This window comes from Zalophus californianus, chromosome 10 (genome assembly GCF_009762305.2).
Source record: "Zalophus californianus isolate mZalCal1 chromosome 10, mZalCal1.pri.v2, whole genome shotgun sequence".
Classification (NCBI taxonomy): Eukaryota; Metazoa; Chordata; class Mammalia; order Carnivora; family Otariidae; genus Zalophus; species Zalophus californianus.
The window spans coordinates 70,342,650-70,363,494 of record NC_045604.1 but is presented as its reverse complement, the minus strand read 5'-3'; the positions used below and the strand labels follow the sequence as shown (position 1 = coordinate 70,363,494).

Here is a 20,845-nt window from a genome sequence, read left to right as displayed (position 1 = left end):
TTACCACTGCTTGAATTTTCCCCAGATTGTTCCAGAATGAAAAAAATCGTTTAAGTGGCCGGAAAAATCCAAGAGTGGGACACAAGGAACCCCCATTTGGTCACCAAAGGTGACCCAGCCTGATCCCCAGAAGACCCCCTCTCTCTGCTGAATCTGGCTGCTGCCCTCCCTGCTGGGCCCTGGTCCAGGGCAGGGGTTGAGGAGGGCCAGCATGCACCGTCAACAGCTTCCACGGCTGCAGGGAGGCCAGACATGACCCCCCCCACATCCTCCTGGGGGCCACTCCACACTCTGGCCTTTTGTAACTGCCAAGGAGCACCACAGTGGGCATGGCCAGTGGTCTTGGCTCTTGTAAGGGGAGCCCCTCTATGAGAGCTAAGCCGGGGGCTTCCCATCCTCAGAAGCACCACTGGGTGGAATGTCCTTAGCCCCTGGTGCCTCTAGGTCTGTGTGGCCTCCTCGGACCCTAGGTGGGGAAGAACCTGCACATGGGAACCACACCGTGTGTGTCTGTGTTCACTACTTGACAGAGACCCAGCCCACGAAGGAGCCGTGAGCATCTGTCGAGCAACAGACAAAAACCTCCTATGGCAGACCACACCCAGCTCCAACCCGTCCCTGGCCCCCGACCCCTGTGAGCCCATCCACAGGGTCCCACAGGAGGACGTGCTCCCCAGGATCACGAGGACCATCCCGACCCACCCCTACCCTCACCTGCTCGTGGTACTCGACGCCCATGCTCAGAGTGTTGGTGAGGATGGCCACCATGATGCCGCGGTTAAAGTACTTGCTGTCCACGATTCGGCACAGCTTGCCACTGAAGGTGGCCCAGACGTGGCCAAGCCCGCCCTGCTTGCCCGGGGCCACCCGATGCTGCGCCCGTGGCCGCGCACTGCTCCGGCCTGGTATGTCCGCCGCCGGGGGGGACTGCATGGGGTCGCGGTGGTCACCGTGCCGCACATCCTGTGTGAACTCATACACCGCGTTGCCTTCTGAGCCTCCGCTCTCAGAGTCGCTGAGCTCGAAGTCAGGGTCGTCCAGGGCACTGGTGCAATATGGACAGTGCTTCAGCTCGCAGGTCAGCGTGCCCGCCTGGGGGCTGGGCAGGGGGCAGGGCACGCTCAGGCCCGACAGGCGGCTGGGTGCCCGGCCCAGTCCTGCAGGGAGAAGGGCACAGGCAGGGTCAGGCCACAGCCAAGTGAGGCTTCCGTGGGGTAAGTGGTGCACGTGTGTGCACCCGTGGCAGAGACGCTTAATCTGCCTGCAGCCGCACCATCCGCGCCATCCATAGAAACAGGACGCGAGCCCTTTTCTCGTACCCACGTTCGACAGGTGTAATTAACTTCACCGCTCTACCCGACCCAACATGTCTGAACCATTGCAGCTCTGATATCAGAGAGACGCAAAAACTACCCAGGAGCCACCATACACAGTTTTCTGGTGCGGAGTCTCTGGAACCAGAGGTGTGTCTCACGCCAACGCCATGCCATGGCCCCAACGCGCCACAGCTCCCGAGCCCTATGGAGCAGGCTGGGCTGGAAGCACACGGGCCACGGCGGGCCGACCACACACCCCTGCCTGCTCCAGATGAACCGTGGCCTGTGCCCCTGCACACACCACCCGGGAAGGCCTCAAGGTCTGATGGGACCTAGCATCCCTCCGATTGCCCGTCTGAGGGGGGTGCAGCTGAACCCCAGGTGGGGGGGACCATGAATATATCGAGGCACACCCTGGCCCCTTCCCAAACCCTCGGGGGCTCTGTGACCCGTTTTACATTCTGCACCCTGTGTCCCAGCATCCCCACCTAGAAAGGGGGCCAGCCACAGACATGGGCGTGTGGTCTCTCCTGGGGCCAGGTGGGGCAACGAGACACAGGCCAAACAAAGGCTCTAACGGGGTTTGTCTGTCTTGGAATTCTCCTACCCTCGTTGGCAAAGGCTGTGTCTCGCTCACATTGGGGCTGCTTGGGGCTGGCTGTAGGGTGTAAGGAGACCCGGTGCCCTCTCTCCGGGCCAGCGATGTCAGAGTCCAAGATGCCCGGGCCCCCTCAACTCCCTTCTTACAGGGCTCAGAAGGAGAAAGGAAAAAAGTGGGCTCATTGAGGTACTCAGGTCCTCCCTGGAGAGCACATGAGCGGCAAAGACATCCCAAGAGTCCCGTTTCCTCACGGCTCACCCAGCCCAAGTCCCACCTCCTCTCCACGGGTGGGGGGGTGGGTCCTTACCATGTTCCCCGACCAAATGCTGGATCTTCTCATAGGGGTCAGTGCCCCTCAAGCTCAGGGGGCTGTGCTCTCCGGTGCCTGGAGGCCCGCTGACCCGCTTCCCCTTGGGCCCGGGGCCGGTACCACCTTTGCCACCTCCTACGGATGAGGGCAGGATGGTGGGGTAGTTCATGGCACCCAGCCCCGTGGCCACCTTGAGGCTGACGGCTGCCGTGGCCGTGGTGTGTGCCACTCGGGCCCTCTCTTGTGGCCCCTCCACGTGGCAGTCTGCGTGGTACACACTGTGCACCGACTCAGCATCAGGGGGCCCACGGCCTGACGAGGGCGGCGAGGGCAAGGCCCTGGCTGGCACCAGCCTGGTGTCCCCAGGGCTAGGCTCAGGGCTGGGCCGGCGTGGGCTGCCATGGCTGAAGTGGTAGTGGTGGTGGTGGTGGTGATGGTGGTGGTAGACCAGGTGGTGCACAGAGGCTGTGTGCCTCCCTGCCCGCCTTGGCCTGCGCCCGGGGCCCTGGCAGTGCGGGGCGCTGCTGGGGTCCACCTTCTTGCACCAGCGGCTCTGCCAGCGAGCACAGAGGCGCAGTGTGCGCCTCTTGACCTTGCGGCAGATGTGCCCCACGTATTTGAGCAACTCCTCGTAGCAGCTGCCCGGCTCCGAGAAGCTAGCCAGTGTGCTGTCGTTGGACAGGTACCGTGCGCGCTGCTCCCGCATGAGCTGGTTCTCCCGCTGCTTGGTCTCCGAGAACTGCGTGGCGATCACCACCAGGCACAGGTTGATCATGAAGAAGGAGCCCACCTGCAGCAGGCGGGCAGCGGTGAGCCTCCTGTGGCCCAGCCGCGACTCACTCGCAGGGCTGCTAACCCAGGGAGCTGGGGAAGAGGGTCGCAGGGTGTCAGGGGCAGGCGGGGTGGGCAGTGGGGGCAGGGCTGCTTCTAACACGGCAGTGACCAACTCTCAGAGGGAACACTGAGCCCTACTGCACGCTGCCTGTTCTCAGGGCCAGGGGCAGGTGCCCCAGGATGGTGGGGTCCCTGCTGGTGTGAAGCCAAATGTCAGCACCTGCCATGGGAGCTCGAAGTAAGTGTTGCTTGCTCATCTGGACAGCCCACATGTGAACAGTGGGGGACACACAGGGCGGGGGTGGCCGGGAGACCCTTCTTCCCATCATCTGTACGGCTCGCCCCCTCCCCCCAGGGCAGACCTTCCCAAGCCCCTTGGCTTCACTTCTTCCGTGCAGGGTCACCCTCCAACACTCTGCTCGTGGTCGTGGTCAGAAACAAGACGGCAGGATACCTGTCTCTGTTCACAGTGGGGTCCTCACAGACCCTGGCTGTGACACCTCCATGTCTGGAGGCCCATGTACACTGTGGAGGGCCATGCGTGGCGAAGGAACCTACACTGCAGAGACCCATGCCTTTGAAGTGATCTGTCCTGTGCAGGGCTGTGTCTGCAGGCCCATGAACAGTGGGGAGGGCTGGGACCCCAAGACATGGTCCTGCGTCTTCTGCAGCCTCCAAACAGAACCTGGCCGTGGAAGGGCCTGGGGTGCTGCCTGAGGCCTTTTGGAGGTGGGCTTCCCCCCCAACTACCTCCCGTTGGGGGCCAGGCAGAAGTCCCTTGCCACCCCGTGGGCAGCCCTGGCTCTCTGCTGCCCCACCCTGCAGCTCTGCCGGCGCAGCAACCCTGAGAGTCAGTGGAGGCTGGGAGGGCATGGTGTCGGGGCCATGACAACGCCCACCGACAGGGGACTTTTGGGGTCCGTGGCCGGCTCTCCCGCTGTCAGAGCACCTCCACCCACAGACACTGGTGGCCGTGAACACCCCACCCAGCCCCTGGGACTCGCCCCAACGCCCGCACTCACAATGATGAGCAAAATGAAGTAGATGAAGTTGTAGAAGGAATGAGCATCCATGACGTAGTACATTATGTCCACCCAGCCCTCCAGCGTGATCACCTGGGGGGGCAGGCGGCTGCACACACGGAGGGCCCTGGGAGGGCGGCAGGGGCCTCCTCGCCTGCGTCCCCCCGTGGCCCTGCCCATGCAGTGCCCTCCCACCCCCGCTGATGGGGAAACTGAGGCCCAGGCCCTCAGCTGGAGAGCCGGGACCCACCTGGAAGATGGCGATCCAGGCATAGCCAATGTTGTCGAAGTTGATGGCACCGTTGTGGGGGTTGGAACCGCCTGAGCGGCACACGTTGTAATACTGGTTCCAGTTGATGCAGGCGTTGCGGGCGGCGCCGACCGCACCATCAGCCTGCGGCTGCCCGTAAGCCTCCCAGCCCAGCGTGCACTCCACGCGCAGCTCCCGGCGACTGGGGATGTGTGAGCACTTCTGCATGCCGTTGTCTCGGCGCGAGGAGCAGATGAAGGGGTTCTCCTCGCCCTCCTCCGTCTGGTAGTATGGCCGCAGGAAGCTGAGATTGTTGTTTCTGCAGGCAGGCAGGAGGTACACACCCGGAGAGGGATGCAGAGACAAGAGAAAGAAACACACAGAGATGCAGACACACAGAAACAGAGAACGTGAGATACAGAGTTGGAAGAGACAAAAACGAGAGAGATAAATAGAAACGGCAAAATGAATTAGCAAAAAAAGAGACAAAAACACACATAAAAACAAAACAAAGAAACAGAAACAGACCCAGAAAACAGAACCTCAGTTAAGAATATTCTAAGGGTGGGCCCCTAAAGGTGGAGCTGGAGCGGAGGAGCCTGCTGAGGGCGGAGCAACTGGGGTGACCTGGAGGGGAGGAGCCTGCTGAGGGCGGAGCATCTGGAGCGGACCTGAAGGGGAGGAGCCTGCTGGGGGCGGAGCATCTGGGGTGGACTTGGAGGGGAGGAGCCTGCTGGGGGCGGAGCCTGCTGGGGTGGGGCTGGAAGAGGAGGCGCCTGCTGAGGGTGGAGCACCTGGGGCTGGAGGAGGGGAACATCAGGAGGTGGTGCTGGAGGGGAGGAGCCCGCTGGGGGCAGAGCATCAGGGGGTGGGGCTGGAGGGGTGGAACATCAGGGGGTGGGGCTGGAGGGGAGGAGCCTGCTGGGGGCACAGAGGCCAGAAGAGCCCTTAGGCCCCTCACCTGGCAAAGGTGCTGTCCAGGAAGCAGCGGTTCCGAAGCAGGCCAGCCCACAGCTGTACGCCGACGATACCGAAGATGAAAAAGACAAAGAAGCAGAGCAGAAGGACATTCCCGAGCATGGGCAGAGTGTCCAGCAGCAGCGTGACCAGGATCCGCATGCCTGCAGGGGCAGGGAAAGAAGTCAGCACAGCACAGCCCTCCCGGGGCTCCTTCTAGCCTCCTGCCCCTCTGGTGGGCCCTGAGCCCTCCCGCTGTTCACACATGGGTATCAGCAACTCCAAGGGGGACTTGTACTGAGTCCCCACACATTTGGCAGGCCCTGAAGGAGTCCAACAGCCCCAGCCTCAGGGCCCCCCAGGAGTTCAGGCTTTGGGCTGCCTCCAACACTTAGGAGCCTTGGGTCTTACAAGGAGAATTTCTTCCCATGCCCTGTGTGAATTGCACTGGAGGAGAGCCCTGCACTGGAGGGAGGGACCCTCAGGGCAGGTGGCGGTTTTCTGAGAGGCAGTTTTGAAGCCCTTGTGCCTGGGTACTGGATTAATGCAAATTAATCTGAGAGTGGGTGAGCCAAGCCCTATGTGCCCCCCACTTACCTGGGCATATCCCCTCCCAGACCTCAGCAAGGATGACTCCTTTCCCCAGAGGAGCAAGGGCAGGGCTTAGGCAGCACACCGCACCCTGGGCCAGAGGGTGGGGAGGGGGCAGGTGCGAGGCCTCAGGGAGCAGCACCCTGGGGAGGGGGGGGGCATGGCACATGGCAGAACAGGCCCCTGGGGTCACGGGGGGCGAGCCACAGCCAGGAGCGGCACTGAAGTGTCAGAAATGGCTGAGAGGAAGATTCACGAGGGATGCACGGGATCAGAAGGCACTTGCCCTGGGCAGATATCAGCTGCTTAAAGGGTCACAGATACGATCCAGGGGTCAGAGTGGACCCCAGGCACCCAGGGAGATGCAACCCTGAGTGTGACCATTTGGGACTCATTATAAGGAGCATCCGATCCTGTCCAGGGCAGGCTCCCTATTTGGGACAGTAGGGTGTCCCCAGAGGAGGCCAGGCTGCTGGTGTGCAATGCTGGGTGCACACAGGCTGAAAAGGACACATCTGCGGGGATGGGTCTCATTGCCACTTTACTGAGCTCACAGGTGGGCCCAGGTGGGCAGACCGTGTGTGTGGTGGGTGCCAGGCACAGCTGGGAGCTGCACACATCGCCTCACCTCACACAGCCTCTCTGGGTACCACTGACATCTGACTGTTACAGTGGGAAAATAGATGCTCAGAGAGGCTCAGTAACTTCCCCGGGCTCACAAGGCATCTGAGCTCCATCTGACCCCTGAGCATAGAGCCAGGTGGGCAGGTGGAAAAAAGGCCCAGGGGACCGATGGCACAGCACACCTCCATGACCCCAGCCCTCTGGTGGAGCAGACAGGCCCGGGGAAGGACGTACCTATCCCTAAGGGTGTGTAACTTCTTAGGGGAGGCTGTGGGACCTGCCCTGACTGCCCAGGCCTGGGTGCTGAGGACACCAGGACTCTGGCCCAGCGGCTGGAAAGGCTGTGCACATGGTATTGACATGCAGTACGTGCAGACCCGTGCACACATATGTACACACCTCTTACAGGGTATACCGCCGGCACTGCCCTCCTGCCCAGGAGAAGTAACAGCAGTGAATACCCATAAGATGGAAAAAATCCCAAACCATCCTCCTGTGTGAGAACAGGCCGCTTTCCAAACAAGCAGCCACGTGACTTTCTGGAAGCTTCTCTAGGCTTCCCAGAAGCTTCTCTAGGCTTCCCAGAAGCACCAGATCCCTCTGGCAGAGTTAGAGCCTGAGGTTTGCCCAGCATGTGCCAGACAATGAAGCCACCAGGGCCCGTGCAGCCCCCGGTGTTACCCCAAATGTGCAGATGGGGAGTCTAAGGTTCGCCCAGCAGCACAGTGGGGAGCCCAAACCCCATGCAGCCTGCCTGTCACACCCCAACCTGGTCCAGGTTTGCCATGTCCTCTCCAGACAAGAAGGGGCCAATCCTCAGGGGCCCGTGGTGAACAGCAGGCTTGCCTGCCCTCCCCCAGGGCTGGGGAGTCCAGGAGCAGACAATGTAGACTTCCTGCGCCCCAGGGGACCCTGGAGAGCTCTCAGTAGGGCCAGCAGGACACGCAGGACTGTCCCAGGAGAGGGGTCACTCACTGGGCACACGGTTGATGGCACGCAGGGGCCGCAGTACGCGCACCGTCCGGATGGCCGAGAGGCTCACGTTGTGTCCATCCAGCGAGTACTCCATCATGCTGGGGGAGCGGCAGAGGGACAGGGAAGCTCAGGGGGTGGGTGGGGCCCCAGGGGCAGGGGTGAGCACCACCTTCCTCCAGGGCACCTTGCCAGCTGAGGCCAGGAGGCCTGGTCCCGGAGCTGTGCACCGAGCCTCCCTGGGGCGCCTCACCACTCACGGACCATCTGTGTCCATCCTGCCACCCCCACTGCTGTGGGGCAGTGTCCTGTTCCCTGGCAGAGGCTGCACTGGTCCCCCAGCCCCCAGCCGCCTCCCAACATTGGCCCCACCGGACCCCTGCAGAGTGCGCCCCCATCCCTCTTTCTGGTGGGACCCTGGGACGGCCAGACCCTGGGGCAGCCAGTGGGGCCCGAGCAGGGCAGGGCTCCCAGCCAGGCTTGGTCAGGCACCGATGCCACTGTGGGTACAAGGGTCTCCTGGGCCAGCCCCGGCTCTGGTGGCCAGGGGTTCATACCCTGCCATGACGATGAAGAAATCCAGCCTGTTCCACGTGTCCCCCAGGTAGCACTTCTGCCCAAAGAGGCCCAGGGCGATCATCTTGATGATCATCTCCACCGCGAAGAAAGCAAAGATGAAGTCATCGAAGGCCTGGAGGGAAGCGGGGCCTGAGAGCCAGTCCTGCCAGCCGGTCACCCCGAGGCTGGCCCTGGCCAGTGGGCTGTGCCCCCCACCCCCCGGATGCCCCTGGGCCCACCTCCAGGATGCTGCAGCGCTCCGACTGGCACTCGACGTCCTCACAGGGCCGGAACATGCCCAGGGTCACGCAGTTGAGCATAATGACCAGCATGCTGACGTGCTCGAACCACGTGGGGCGGGCAGCCGAGTTAAGGATCAATGCCGGAAGCTGAGACACGGCCGCAGGGGAGCAGCATGGGGAGCAGGGCCCCGGGACCCCCGCACCCCGTCAGCTGGGCCTTGAGAAGCAGAGCCGGGACCCTGGCCACTGTGTGCAGCACCAGCACACCCCCACGTGGGCCCCTGGCCAGGGGCCGGAGGACAGGCTCCCCACAACCCGGGTACCCCAAGCTCAGGCCAGACACTCGGGGAGCCATTTCACAGGCTCTGTCCGGCCTGGGCCCCAAAACGTGCTGTGGATGCACACACACCGTGAGAGTGTGCCCACGCTAACCCTGTGACTCTAGCAGGCCGAGGGTGCCCCAACCACAGCTACTGGGATAAGGAACGAGAGCTTTCCATCAGCTCAGGAGCTGGGTATGGGGAACCTGCAGCCCTCCTGAGCACCTGCACCAACGGGGACCCAGCAGGACACCTCCTTGCCGCCCGGCCTCCCCACCCGGCCCCCCGGCCTGGAGCAGAAGCTGCCCAGGTGACCGGCTCCATCCAGGAGTCTCTGGCTGGCTAGCGGGCATCCAGGTGGAGTGGGAGCCTTGGGAGCCAGCTCAGCAGGGTGTGCTGCATCCTCACACACTCTGCACCCCGCCACCCTGCAGGCTCACTGGTGGGACCACAGCCCACCTGTGACCTCCTGGACGTGCTGGAAGCAGCCACCAGGTGGCGCTGGGGCTCCATGCAGGCTGCACAGTGGCCTGGCCCAAGGAGGCGGTCTCTGGGAAGGGGTGCACCCCGCGCCCCCACCCCAGTTAGTTCGCTAGGGACTCGGGGGAGCCCTCTGCTGGACTGGCTGGGTCAGGCATGATGAAGGGCTGGGCTGCGTGGGGGAGCTAGGCTCCATGCAGACCCTGTGGATGCAGACGGGTACCCCTGGCAGCCGAGAGGGCTTGGGGGCATTCTGTGCACCCCACACGCCATCCCCACGTCAGGGTCTGGAAGCAACCCCGCCCCCCCCCGCCGCGGAGCAGGGACAGGGCCAACGGCGCACAGTTCAGTGTGGCACCAGGCCAGCACCATCATTACGTGCCCGCCCAGAGCGCTGTAACTATGGTTAATGGGCTCAGCGGTAACAAGGGCCTGGGCCGGGTCCGGCTGTGGGGAACAGAAGTAGCACCCGGCCCCCAGCCCCTCCAGTGGGGGGGCCTGGCACATGTGCTTGCTCAGGTGCTGGCCCGGGACCGGGCCATCCCCGTGGGGTGGGGGTGGGGTGCCACAGTGCCGTCGCTGACGGATGCACCTATGTGCACCAGCAAGGCTCCATTGGGGCGTCTTGGGGGCACCCCTGCACTGACCCAGTCCCAGGCTGTGTCACGGGGGGCTCAGACTGCACTGCTCTCCTGGCCTCCTGACCCTTTGTCCCTTAACTGCTGCAGTCACACCTCTGAGGAGGGATGTCTGTGCATGTCACAGCAGGTGGGGTGCTCCCAGTTAAACAGAATGGGTCAGCAGACCCACCTGTAAGGAGACGAACCCCCCCATACCCCCACATGCCCATGAAGCCTGGCAGGAGAGCAGGAGGCCCCGGGTGGGCAACGGGAGGGCAGGTGACGATCGGATGGTGTGAGGGAGTGCATCCCAACCCTGACCCAGGTAGACGCAGGTGCACGCTATTCCCCCCCGCCGACCCCCTGCTCTGGGAGGCAGTGCACACCAGCCTGGGCCCCCAGGGTGTGCACCCACCCAGTGAGGGTGTGGGGGCTGCCTGCCCCTTTTGAACCTGTCCCAACATGCCGAGCTCTCCCTGCACCGAGTGCCCCCCCCCCCCCACTCCTGCAGACGTCCTGCCCTAGCAGTAGGGTTTCTAGCCCAGTCAAGCCGTGGCCCCCCAGCTTCTCCGGTCCACCAGTACCATTCACCCTCACCTGGGACTCTTGTCTCTCCAGCCCATGGCCTGGTTTCTCCCTGGCCTGTGCCCATGCTCATTCACATCCCCCAGACCAGGGAGAGTGACCTCAACTAGCAGGTGCCCTCCACCATCAGGTGATGGATATTCATGCCCTCCCTGTACCTGGCCCGGAAGAAGCCCACCAGCTACCCTCAAGCCCCTAACCATCACTGCTACCCGCGCCCCCCCCACTACTTCAAGGCATCTAGCCACACCATGGTGTGGCCCATGTTCTGGGCCCTGGGGCAGAGGGCCAGGTGGGGATGAAAGGGGCAGGTAAAGGCAACTCCTGGTCTGGGGGTTCTTGCAGGGGACGTGCCCCAGACCCCAGAGCTGGTGTCAGACAAAGCTGAGGATCTCTGCCCTCAACAGTGATCCTGGGCTGTGAGGCCAGTGAATCTGGATTCAGGCCAGGATCCACGAGACTATTCGGGTCAGGGGCTAGGAGGGGCTAGGAGGGGCCCTCACTCCCCAGGACAAGCCATACACCAGGCCCCAAGCAACTGGAAAAGACAGCTCTGCTTAGGGTCCCTGAGCTGGGGTCCTACCTCTACATCTTCCCAAACTGCTGACAAGCAAAACCCACCCACCAACCGTGGCTTCCTCCTGACTCTGCTGGTCCTATGGGCCCTGGCCTGCCTGCCCCACCCATGAGGCATGCCTGGCAGGCTCAAGACCCCAAGGGGCAGAAGGCTGAGTGCCCAGCAGGTTCATCCAAGAAGTAGGGACACTACTAGGGTGGGTGGGACAACCAAACTGGGCAGCATGACCCCAACATCTAGAAAGTTCTCCATCCATCCCCAAGAGCTCTTGACCCTTTCGGGTTACTATCCCAATGATACAGCCTCTGCCTCTCTCCCCCCACCACCCCAGACACACACCTGGGAGGGAAAAGACCCTAGGGTCCTGCACCCGGGCCCCAAGATCTTGCCTTGGTCTGTGCAAAGGTGTCCCATGTATGCGCGGTTCTCCCAAGACACCCCCAGAGCTGCCCTGCACCTGCTGTCCTGGGTAGGGGCTCCACTGGCCCTGCAGATGGCCAGGAGGCTCCCCAGAGACAGGTGCAGCCGGCCCAGGGGTCACAGGGCTGGAGCGGCCCCCTGCACGCACAAGGCCAGCCCCCTCCCCGTCACACCTTAGCGGGCAGCTAAGGACAGGCAGGGCCAGCCGGCTCCTCATCCAGAGCCCAGTGACTTAATTACACAGATGGATTTTCTGGGTTTTAATTAAAAATCCTTTAGGTTTTAAACCAACTTCTACAAATTAGAGTCAATTTCCACCATGGGTCCAAGGAAGCCAAGATGATATGCAGTCTGGAGGCGGTGGCCATACCGGCACAGGGAGGGGGCCGTGGCGCTGCCCAGGGCCTGAGTCCAACGCTGAGTGATGTGTTCTCTGCCACAGGACCCCCAGAGCCCCGGGAGGCTCTGTCCGGCCGCAAGCCCCCTGACCCACATCCTTTGACTACCCTGGCCCCAGCCCATCCAGCTCCAGGAACCTCCCAGGGCCTGGGCTGGGCCTGCACCACCACCCACGCTGGGGGGGGGGGGTGGCTCATAAATGAAAGACGGGGTCCCAGAGCCTCTCTCAGCACTGGGAGCAAAGGTCCTATCTTTTGGGGGACCTTTCAAGTGCCATGCGCACCCTGCGGGCCCCACCCTTCCGGCATATTGCCCCCAGCCTGGCCTGATGCCAGTCTTTCCCACCGCCTCCCTCCCCTTTAGGTCTTTCCGGGACCAGTGGAGTAGCAGGTGCCGAGCCTGCGCTGCACCACCTTCCCATTCTTGCAGCAGCGCCCATGGGCCAGGCCTCCCCCAGCAGGGTGGAGGAGGAGCCCAGTCCTGTCTTGACGCTCTTGGTGCCAGATTCACGGCTTCTTGGACCAGGGCTCCAATGCTCCCCACACGCAGACACCCCAAGGCCAGGCCCAGCGGGTGAGGAGGTGGATTCGAGGGGCAGCGCCAGGTGACCGCTGTCCGTGGTGCTGAAGACGGCCTACCCCAGACGCGCTCAGAGGACTGGGAGGAGACTCTGGATGGGGCACCTGCTGAGCAGCCTGGGGGGTGCTGCTCACGCTGACCCAGGCTTTACTGGAAACTACCCAACAATCCACCCTTTCTCATTCTGACTCCCAGCTGATTAAGCAGAGCATACTGCCTGAGGCTTCGAAGATGGCGCTGGCCTGAGAGCACCATCTCTCCCCTGTCCCTGGCTGTGGGCCCTGGGTGGGGACAGCCTGGAAGTGGGGGTGACCGCAGCAGGCACCGTCATCTCTGCACAAAGACACCACCGGCTGGGAAGTGTGAGGCTGCTGGGACCGGGCCTGGAAGCCAGAAGGGGCTCATGGCCACTCAGCCCACGTTTCAGGGGCTGCCAGTCCCTCACCAGCAGCTGTGCCAACAGGGGACCCTGACACTCTATGAGGATCCCCACAGAGGCCTGTATGGCACAGGACAGTGTGACCCGAAGGGTGGTCCTAGACCTCTGAGCCAAAACCTCATCATTGCACGCAGGTCCCCACGGCCACCCAGCCTTGCTGGCTCAAGGGCCCCCAGACCTGTGGAGTGAGCCATTTCTCCCCCTGCCCAACTCGGAGCCAGGGGATGAGCCTGATCCCTGACAGTACCACTACCCACTCCTCACCCTGAGCCTCAGTTTCCCCAGCTGCACGATGTGAGTGATGGCATTATCTTTCAGGTGCTGAGGGAAGCGTCCAGCTGGCTCCATGTCCCCTGTCCCCTCCCTCATTCTGGCGAGGCCACTTCAGCTCCCCTGGCTGGCCGCGGACACAGAGGGAGGGGACATTGTGTTTTTGCCAGGGAGGCAGAGCTGGGCGAGCTGGACACCCCGCGCTGAGAAACGCAGACCTGTGGGGCACATGGAGGCTGGAACGCTGCGGGACGTGGCCACGAGGCAGGCTTTGTGGGGACCGGACCCTGACCCGCCCCCCCGGCTGGGCTCCCTGAGTGGCCATCGTGAGATCACATGGATAGAGCTGCAAAGATGAGAAAGCCCCAAGCAGGCCAGCCCCGCCTGCCGCTCCCCAGGGCAATCTGCTCTGCCAGCTAAGCTCCGTTAGACCAAATCCACAACAGCTTGGTGTGAGTGTCCCTGCGCCCAGGAAGGTGGCGGGGCACGGGCAGCGGGAAGACGGGGGCGCAGGGTGGGGTAGCCCAAACACTCAGGCTGGCATCGGTCTCCTCTTCCTCATGCCTCGGCTCAGGTCAGGCCAGCAGCCTCCCCCACCTCCCTGCCATCTGCTCTGTACCCACGGCAGCCCCCCACCAGGATCTCCTGACTTGGGACATGGCCAAGAGGCAGCCCTGGGCCTGATCCACTGCCCATTGGGAATACTGGGCCCAGACCCCCACTCCAGGCCCTCGGGGACCAGCCTCTGACCTCAATGAGGCTTGCAGTCTGTGGTGTGGATGAGGGGCCCCAACAGGCAGGGGAGGTGTAGGGATGAGCTCAGCCAGTCCACGGGCTCTACACACATGCGCACCTGCCCCCAGACGCACAGTGGCCCACCAATGCCCCAACTCTGCACCAAGCGCCCCCCTCCGTCCCCGCATGGACCGCTGGTGGGCAAACCCTTCCCCGCCCTGGGGGAGGCGGTATAGGGCCCTTCCCTGCTGCTGTGCACAAAGGCCTGCTGCCCCCGCCCTGGCCCCCCAGGTTCATTCTCTTGAGCGTTCAACCTTGCTTTTGCAATTTAATCAAGGAGAAAAGCCTATGTTTATTCATGGGGAGAAAGCCCATCCCGCAGAAGAAAATGATCCTGGGCCACTCACGAGAAGACGTCTACAATACCGACACAGCTGAGTGGGCGACTGGAGACAGAACCGCTCTGGGGCTCTGGGGCCGGAAGAAACACCCCACACGGACCCAGCCGGCCAGAGGCCGGGCCCCGGGGCCCAGTGGGCAGCATGGAGACCCCCAGACCCGGCCCACCTCACAGAGCACAGAGCAGCCTTCCCCAACCCTGGCCCCTCTGGGCCCCTCTGTCCGCAAGACTGCTGGACAAGGACAGTGCCGGGGAGCTGGGGAGGCCGCCCAGGGGTGCATGCAGCCAGGCTAGCGAGCCAGAAAGCACCGCTGGTGACCACGGACGACTGAACATCCCAACGTGTCTACGGACAGGGCGTGACGCTGCAGTGGAAGCACCGAGATTAGTAGAAACCCACCCTGGGTGGACAGAGGGGAACGCAACAGCGGCAGAGACCGTTCACAAAGAGCGCTCCCATGCAGAGGCTCGCTTCCCTAGGACACGGCTGGACGTACGTGCACCAAGAGGAATGTGGACTTCCGGGAGAAACCCTCATGGAGGGAGCCACGGCTCAGGGCGAGACGGGACAAGGCTGTCCTCGCCTCTGCCCTCTGGGCCTCTGCGGGGCGTGTGTGACGGCAACAGTGAGGCGTCTCGAAGCCCAGGCCCAAGTGGTCCGTGTGGGCTCTCAGAGCGGGGGAGGCCTGGGGAAGGGTCCCTGTCCACCAGGGCACACACTCAGCCCCTTGCTCACGGTGGCGGGAGTCCAGGGGCCTTCTGCTCCTCGCCCAGCTGGTGAGCCCACCCCCCGAGGTTGCCACAGCAACACGCTTGCAACAGCCTCCTCCCAGCCCAGCATCTAACAGGAAGCAGTTTTTATTGGAGAAGCACACCATTAAGGACACGGCTTCTCCTGGACCAGCCTCGGCGTGGGACCTGCCCCTCTGCACCATCAGGGACCCACCAGGCCCCCATGAGCACCTCCAGGGAGCCCTCAAGGGTGGCACACAAGACAGACAACAGCTGAGCCAGGCAGTGGGGCCCCTGTGGACGGCTCCTGGCAGCTCCCGCGGGGCGTAGCTCCCACCCGGAGGCAGGTCCCACGGCTCCTCTAACTGTCCTCACCCCCGAGCACACCCCGAAGTGCAAACAGGTCCTTAGACACACACACACTCGTGTTCCCAGCAGCAGGGCTTTAGACAGCCAAAAGGCGGAAACCACCCCAACGTCCACGAATGCACAAAAACACGAGGTCCAGCGTGCGATACCGCTCAGCCATGTCACGCCCACACCACTACGACACGGCTAAACCTTGAAAATGGGACACTCGCTAGGAAGCCAGGCGCACAAGGACAGATATTGTAGGATTCTGTGTCTGTGAAGCAGAACAAATGTGGACAGACCGGGGAGCAGGGGCTGCCAGTGGCTGGGGAGTAACAGTTAACGGGGAATGGTTCCCTTTGGTGTGATGGAATGTTCTGGAACTAGGAAGGGCTGGGGCTTGCGGCGCGCTGTGAATGCACTCAACTCCCCAGGACTGCTACACTTCAAGACTTTAGAGTGTGTGCAGGTCACCTCAGTAACTGTAACAATCTGCGTGTCTGGGGCTTTTCTTTCCAACCGCTCCATCCTGCTGGAGTGCCAAACCCATCACTGCTGTCACTCACTCGCAGGGCGGAGACTCAGACCCAGCGCCAGTGTGGGCGTGGCGGGGGCCCCTCCTGGCTCCCCTGCCTCGAAACCCCCCTGCAGGGCACAGCCACCCCCTGACTCAGGGCAGACATGCTCCCCAGCACTCCCGAGTCCTCCTGGTGGCCCCCCACCGTGGGTCCGGCTGCCCACGGAGGGCATCCGAGGACGCCTCCCAGAGCTCCTGGTGGGTGGGGTGATGGGATCGGGGTGTAAGGGGCAGCTGGGGCTGGGGCGGCAGCAGACTCTCACCAGGCAGCGGCTGAGCCTGGCCACCGGGGAGCCTTCAAAGGCAGAGTAGCAGCTGCAAGCCGGGTGGTACGGCAGCGCCGCTTGGCATCCACCCTGGGCTGTGAGCCGGCTTAACCCCCGTGACCTGCAAACTAGGCCTGGCCCCGCGGGGGCACCCCTGGTCCTGGCAGGGTCCAGGGCTCCGGCCCCACACCACAGGCCTCAGGAGGTCCACACCTGAGGACTGCCAACAATGCCCCAAGCCTAAGGACACCCAGGCCCCGGCAGGAGCCTTAGGCAGGGGTCTGCTCCCTGGTGTCGGGGACCCTACTCTCGTGGCAGCCGGGTCTCCTAAGGTGGACTCCATCCCTGGAGCACGGAGGCCCCCTTGGGCAGAAAGCATGGAGCGGAGACCTTTGTGGATCCTGCCCCGTTTCCTGACTGCCTGAGGGTCCCCTGAGGTCTTCACACTTCGGCCCCAGCCTGGGGGGTCGGGCACAGACCCCCAGGACAGATGTACCTTCGTTACTGGAGACAATTATAAACAGTCCTGCTTACTTAACTAGTGAGATAATTGGTTGATTAAGGCTTCCACTGTAGCGACAGGGCCCAGCCCAGGGTGCGATGTTCACCTGCAGATCAGGGGCCTGAGGGCAGTGGGACGGTCATCTGACGCAGGTGTCTATGCACCTGCGCACCTGCCCTCACACCTGGTCCCCGGGGAGCAGCTCAACATTGCTGGGGCCCGGATGCTTCTGCTGCAGATGCTCCAACCCACGGCCTCAGCCAGCTGGTGTTAGGACGGCAGACGGGCGAGGTGAGCGAGGACACCAGCATGGCCGAGATGAGTGGTGGAGGGGGTCCCATGGCAGCTCCGGGTCCACGGGGTCCTCTCTGAGAAGGGGGAGGCCGCCACTCCAGATCACGATGGAAGGAAGTTTCTGTCCTTCCTGAGGTTGTTGCCACGATGACCAGCTGCTGAAAAGGTGAGGAGGGGTCTCGGAGGGGGACCCCTCCAACAGCCTCACAGCTCAGCCCAGACCCTGGTCTCCAGCCCCCACCCCTAGGCCACCACCACAGGGCTTTATCTGGGGGAGAGGGGTGCGGTCCAGAAGATCCTGTTAGTGTCTGGGAAGAAGAGCAGGACGGGAGCGGGGTCCAGAGGGCCAGGGGTCCCCCGCCAGGTGAGGCTGCAGGCAGACTATTCCGAAGTTAGGAATCAAAGGCTTTTTCGGCCTCTCCCCACCACACACGTTGGCTCTGCACAGGGAAGGGCCTTGGTCCCCTGTGGCCAGCTCCCATTCATCCCCACCTGGGGGACACAAGACCGCTGCCCCCAGGGGGCCGCCCACCTGTCAAGAACTCCCTGGATAGGACACCTGCCACAGCCCCTGTGGGGTGCAGAGGGACCCCGTCCCCTCCCCACTCTGACACAGAGGCCAGCCACTGTGCCCAGTCTGTGCCCCACGGCCTCTCCTAAACGGTGCCCTCTGCTCCAGCCTGCTCCTGCCTCCCCTCTGGACAGACTCTTGCTGCAGGGAGCCCTTCTCCCCAACTCTGTCCCCATTCCTGTCCCCCCACCCACAGCCTAGGCCTGCGTGACTCATGCTCACTTGGCTCCGGCTGGGGTGGGGAGCCGGGATTGCTGGCCAAACATGGAGCTGTTTGTTCTCAGCCAGTGGCTCAGGGTTACACGAGGAAGGGGGGGGGAGTTCGGGGGGGCTGGGCTGTTCCTGGGAGAGCACCTCCCCTGGGAAGCTGAGAGGCTGGAAGCCCACTCCCCACGTGGGAACACCCCCCACTGCCGGAATATTCTTCCTCTGTTCTGAGAGCTGCTCCCTGTGCTGGCAGCCCTGGAGACTTCCAGAGCTGTGCCCGGGGGCTCCCTAGGCAGTGAGCTCCCACCCCAACCTACGAGGAACACGCTCCCTAGACCCCCGGGCACCCCTGCATCCCACCAGCAGAGCCCAGTGCCTGGGTATGTTGTTCTCGATGGCTCGTGGCACAGAGGCCCCTCCTCCCTGCGTGATTTCTGAGCTAATCCGGGCACGGCACTGTCCTGGGCCTAGTGGCACCGCCGCCCACCTGCCACAGGAGGGAGGGGGCACAGAGGGTGGACCCCGGCACCAGTGTGAGCCCGGGCATGTCTGGGCATGTGCGTGCCCACTCATGTGCGTACTCCTCGTCCCTGGGTGCCGTGCACGCCGCGTACACACACCTGAGTGGGACCGTGTGTGCACACGCAATCACAGCTTCAAGGTGGCTCGACCTGAGAGGAGCGGGGCCCGTGGCTGGCGTTTCTCCAAAAGGAAGAGGCCCCCCACCAGCCCGGACAAAATTAAAACACTCATCTACACAGACATCATGGAGCCCGGGCACAAGCCCACAGCTCCCTCTAATTGCACACCATTTTAAAAACCATGCTAATTAGAAAGAGTGCTAATGTCTCTGCTTAGCTCTTAATAAAGAGCTTGATTTGGGATGTTTTTTCAAGGCATAATTGAGTGGAAAAGCACCCCATCTCCACTTCCAATCACCATACCTGCAGGGAGCCCGCCTGTGCTGGCCATGGACCCTCACGGAGACCCTACCAGCCACTTAGTGGCGGCATGCTCAAGTGCCTTGGGGGCCCCCGACCGCCCCCCACAGGGGGGATTTTCCTGTCTGAACATGGAGCTAGCCCCCCGCCTAGTTTCTTTCCCATAGCTCAAGCTCTCCTGACGGAGCCCCAGGTCACAGCCCTGACCCGGTTCCTGCTGGAGCAGCTGATGCCTTACAATGCTCTAGGACCTGGCCTCCCCTTCAGGCTGGCTTTGTCCTGGATGCAGAAGGCGGGAGGGGCCGGCCTTGCCAGGGGAAGCCGCCTCTCCAGCGACTCTCCTCTGCAGAGCCCCCAGACCCTGGAAGGGAAAGGCGTGGGCAGAGTGCACAGAGCCAGGAGGGCCCCTGCGGAGAGATGACAGACCGCCCGTGGGGACAGGCCTTCGAGGCCGGCTCTGGGCAGGAATTCTCCCGGGCCAGAAATAGCTGCCTCAGCGCCACTGCACAGCTGCCCGAGGCCTGAATTAGCGACCCCGGGGGACTGGACACTCCCTCCATGGGAACTCGGCCCGGAGGACGAGGTCTGCTCCACCCCCCCACCGGCAGGCTGCCCGAGACCATGGCCCCAGGGTCCGCAGGAAGCTGAAGGAGGCTCCCTCCTGCGAGAGAACCAGGCCAGAACACCTGGCCACAGCCCCCAGCAGCATCTGGCCCCATGGCTAGGAGCCCGTGGCTGAGGCCTGAGCTCCCCAGCTCTGCCCCTGGAGCGTGGGACCCACGGTGGCCCAGTCCCCCAGGGTCTCTCACACACTGGGACTCACAGTGACCGTGGTGGGAACACGCACCACGTGCAGACACACAGCTCTGCATACATGCGAGCCTGACTCACCCCACATGGAGGCAAAGGGGCCCCGCAGCAGGGCTGTCCCCACACCCTTCCCCCCCACACCAGCCAGCCCCTACCTGGAAATCCCAGCCTCCCCAGGGTATTGGGGGATTGGACAGCCAGCTGGGGGCCCACAGGGCAGGGTGCCCTGACCACCCCGGCAGGCGTAGGAAGTAGCCTGCCAGCAGGAGGGCTGAAACCCCTGCCAGCCTCGTGGGCCATGTACCCTCCACAGCCTGCTGCCCACTCTAATTCACCCACTGCCACCACTGGGCACTGTTGTCCCGCCAGGACCCCAATGCAGCGGTGGTCCCACCAGATGGGGCCTGCCCTCCTGCAGGCTGTGAGCTGCTGGTCAGGGGCCCCGGAGCTGCCCCAAGGAGCACACTTGAGCACAGCCCAAGGCTGGGTAGGTGGAGTCCCCACCAATGGGGGCAGCATCTAGAATCTTCTGGATGAGTCCCGGGCACTGGGGGCTCCCCAGAGCAGCTCCAGCCCTCACTGGCTCCCAAGGGATGAACACCAGACAGATGCTGGACATGGGGGCCCCACCAGCACCAGGCTTCCCGCGGTGATAACCCCCCTACTCCCCGTAGGAATCCCCCTGGAGCAGGGCAGAAGCTGAGGCTGACCACAGGAGCGAGAACTCGAGCGGGACGCCCACCAACCAGAGATGCAGGAGGTGCTGCCTTCCGCTCTGAGAAGGAACAGCCCAGGACACTCGTGGGGGGGTCTTGTGGGGAAGGGAACACAGGGCTTTTGGCTGTCCGTGCTGGGGCTGGGGAAGGCGGTAGCACATGGTCCCACACAGATGCCCTCCTGCGGGCCAGCAGGCACCCCACACTGAGCCCTAGAAGCCCCAGTGGCCCCAGCTCTGGGTTTGGATCCTGCCTTAGCTTTGTTCTTCCTCCCCGTGAGGCCGCCAGCCATCTGTCTGGACCCGCGGGTCGTCTGGACCCACCTGTGAGGCAGCCAGAGGAGACCCTGGAAAGGCTCCGGAGCCCATGGATTCCGACGTCCCCCTGTTTATGGATGGACACAGGAAGCCCCAGGAAAAGCAAGCTCCTGCTTGTGCAATATGTTCAAGCCCGGCTGGGCACCTCTTCCAGCCCCTGGAGAACCCCCTGCACCCGAGCAGAACCCCACCTGTGCTGCTGAGCCCAGCGCCCCTCGGGAAGGCCTGGGGAGCCCCCCTCACGCCCCACAGGGAGCTGCCTCCCCCAGGCTCCCTCCCCCCCGCCCACTCGGGACCCCAGAGGCCCTCTGGCCCCACCCCCAGATTATTAATAGCGGTGACATTTAAAAAGGATGGCCCAGAACCTCAGATCACCGGCTTCAACTTGAAACCAACGGGACTGAGCTCAGCACCCCGGTGCTCCTGTCCACGGTGCCTCCAGGGCACCCGGGACCCCAGT

At 63.3% G+C, this 20,845-nt stretch overlaps 1 protein-coding gene across 2 annotated transcripts in view; it reads right to left on the bottom strand.

The window, feature by feature from the left end:
- Window positions 1-20,845, bottom strand: part of CACNA1H (calcium voltage-gated channel subunit alpha1 H) — a 59,877-nt gene that overhangs the window by 16,444 nt on the left and 22,588 nt on the right. For both annotated transcript variants that reach the window (XM_027612986.2, XM_027612987.2), the window contains exons 3-10: window positions 8,275-8,386; window positions 8,035-8,168; window positions 7,481-7,578; window positions 5,295-5,454; window positions 4,334-4,652; window positions 4,084-4,176; window positions 2,225-3,017; window positions 715-1,157 (exon numbers count right to left, since the gene is read on the bottom strand). In XM_027612986.2, the coding sequence (XP_027468787.2) occupies window positions 715-1,157; window positions 2,225-3,017; window positions 4,084-4,176; window positions 4,334-4,652; window positions 5,295-5,454; window positions 7,481-7,578; window positions 8,035-8,168; window positions 8,275-8,386 (2,152 nt within the window). The remainder of the gene's footprint in view (window positions 1-714; window positions 1,158-2,224; window positions 3,018-4,083; window positions 4,177-4,333; window positions 4,653-5,294; window positions 5,455-7,480; window positions 7,579-8,034; window positions 8,169-8,274; window positions 8,387-20,845) is intronic.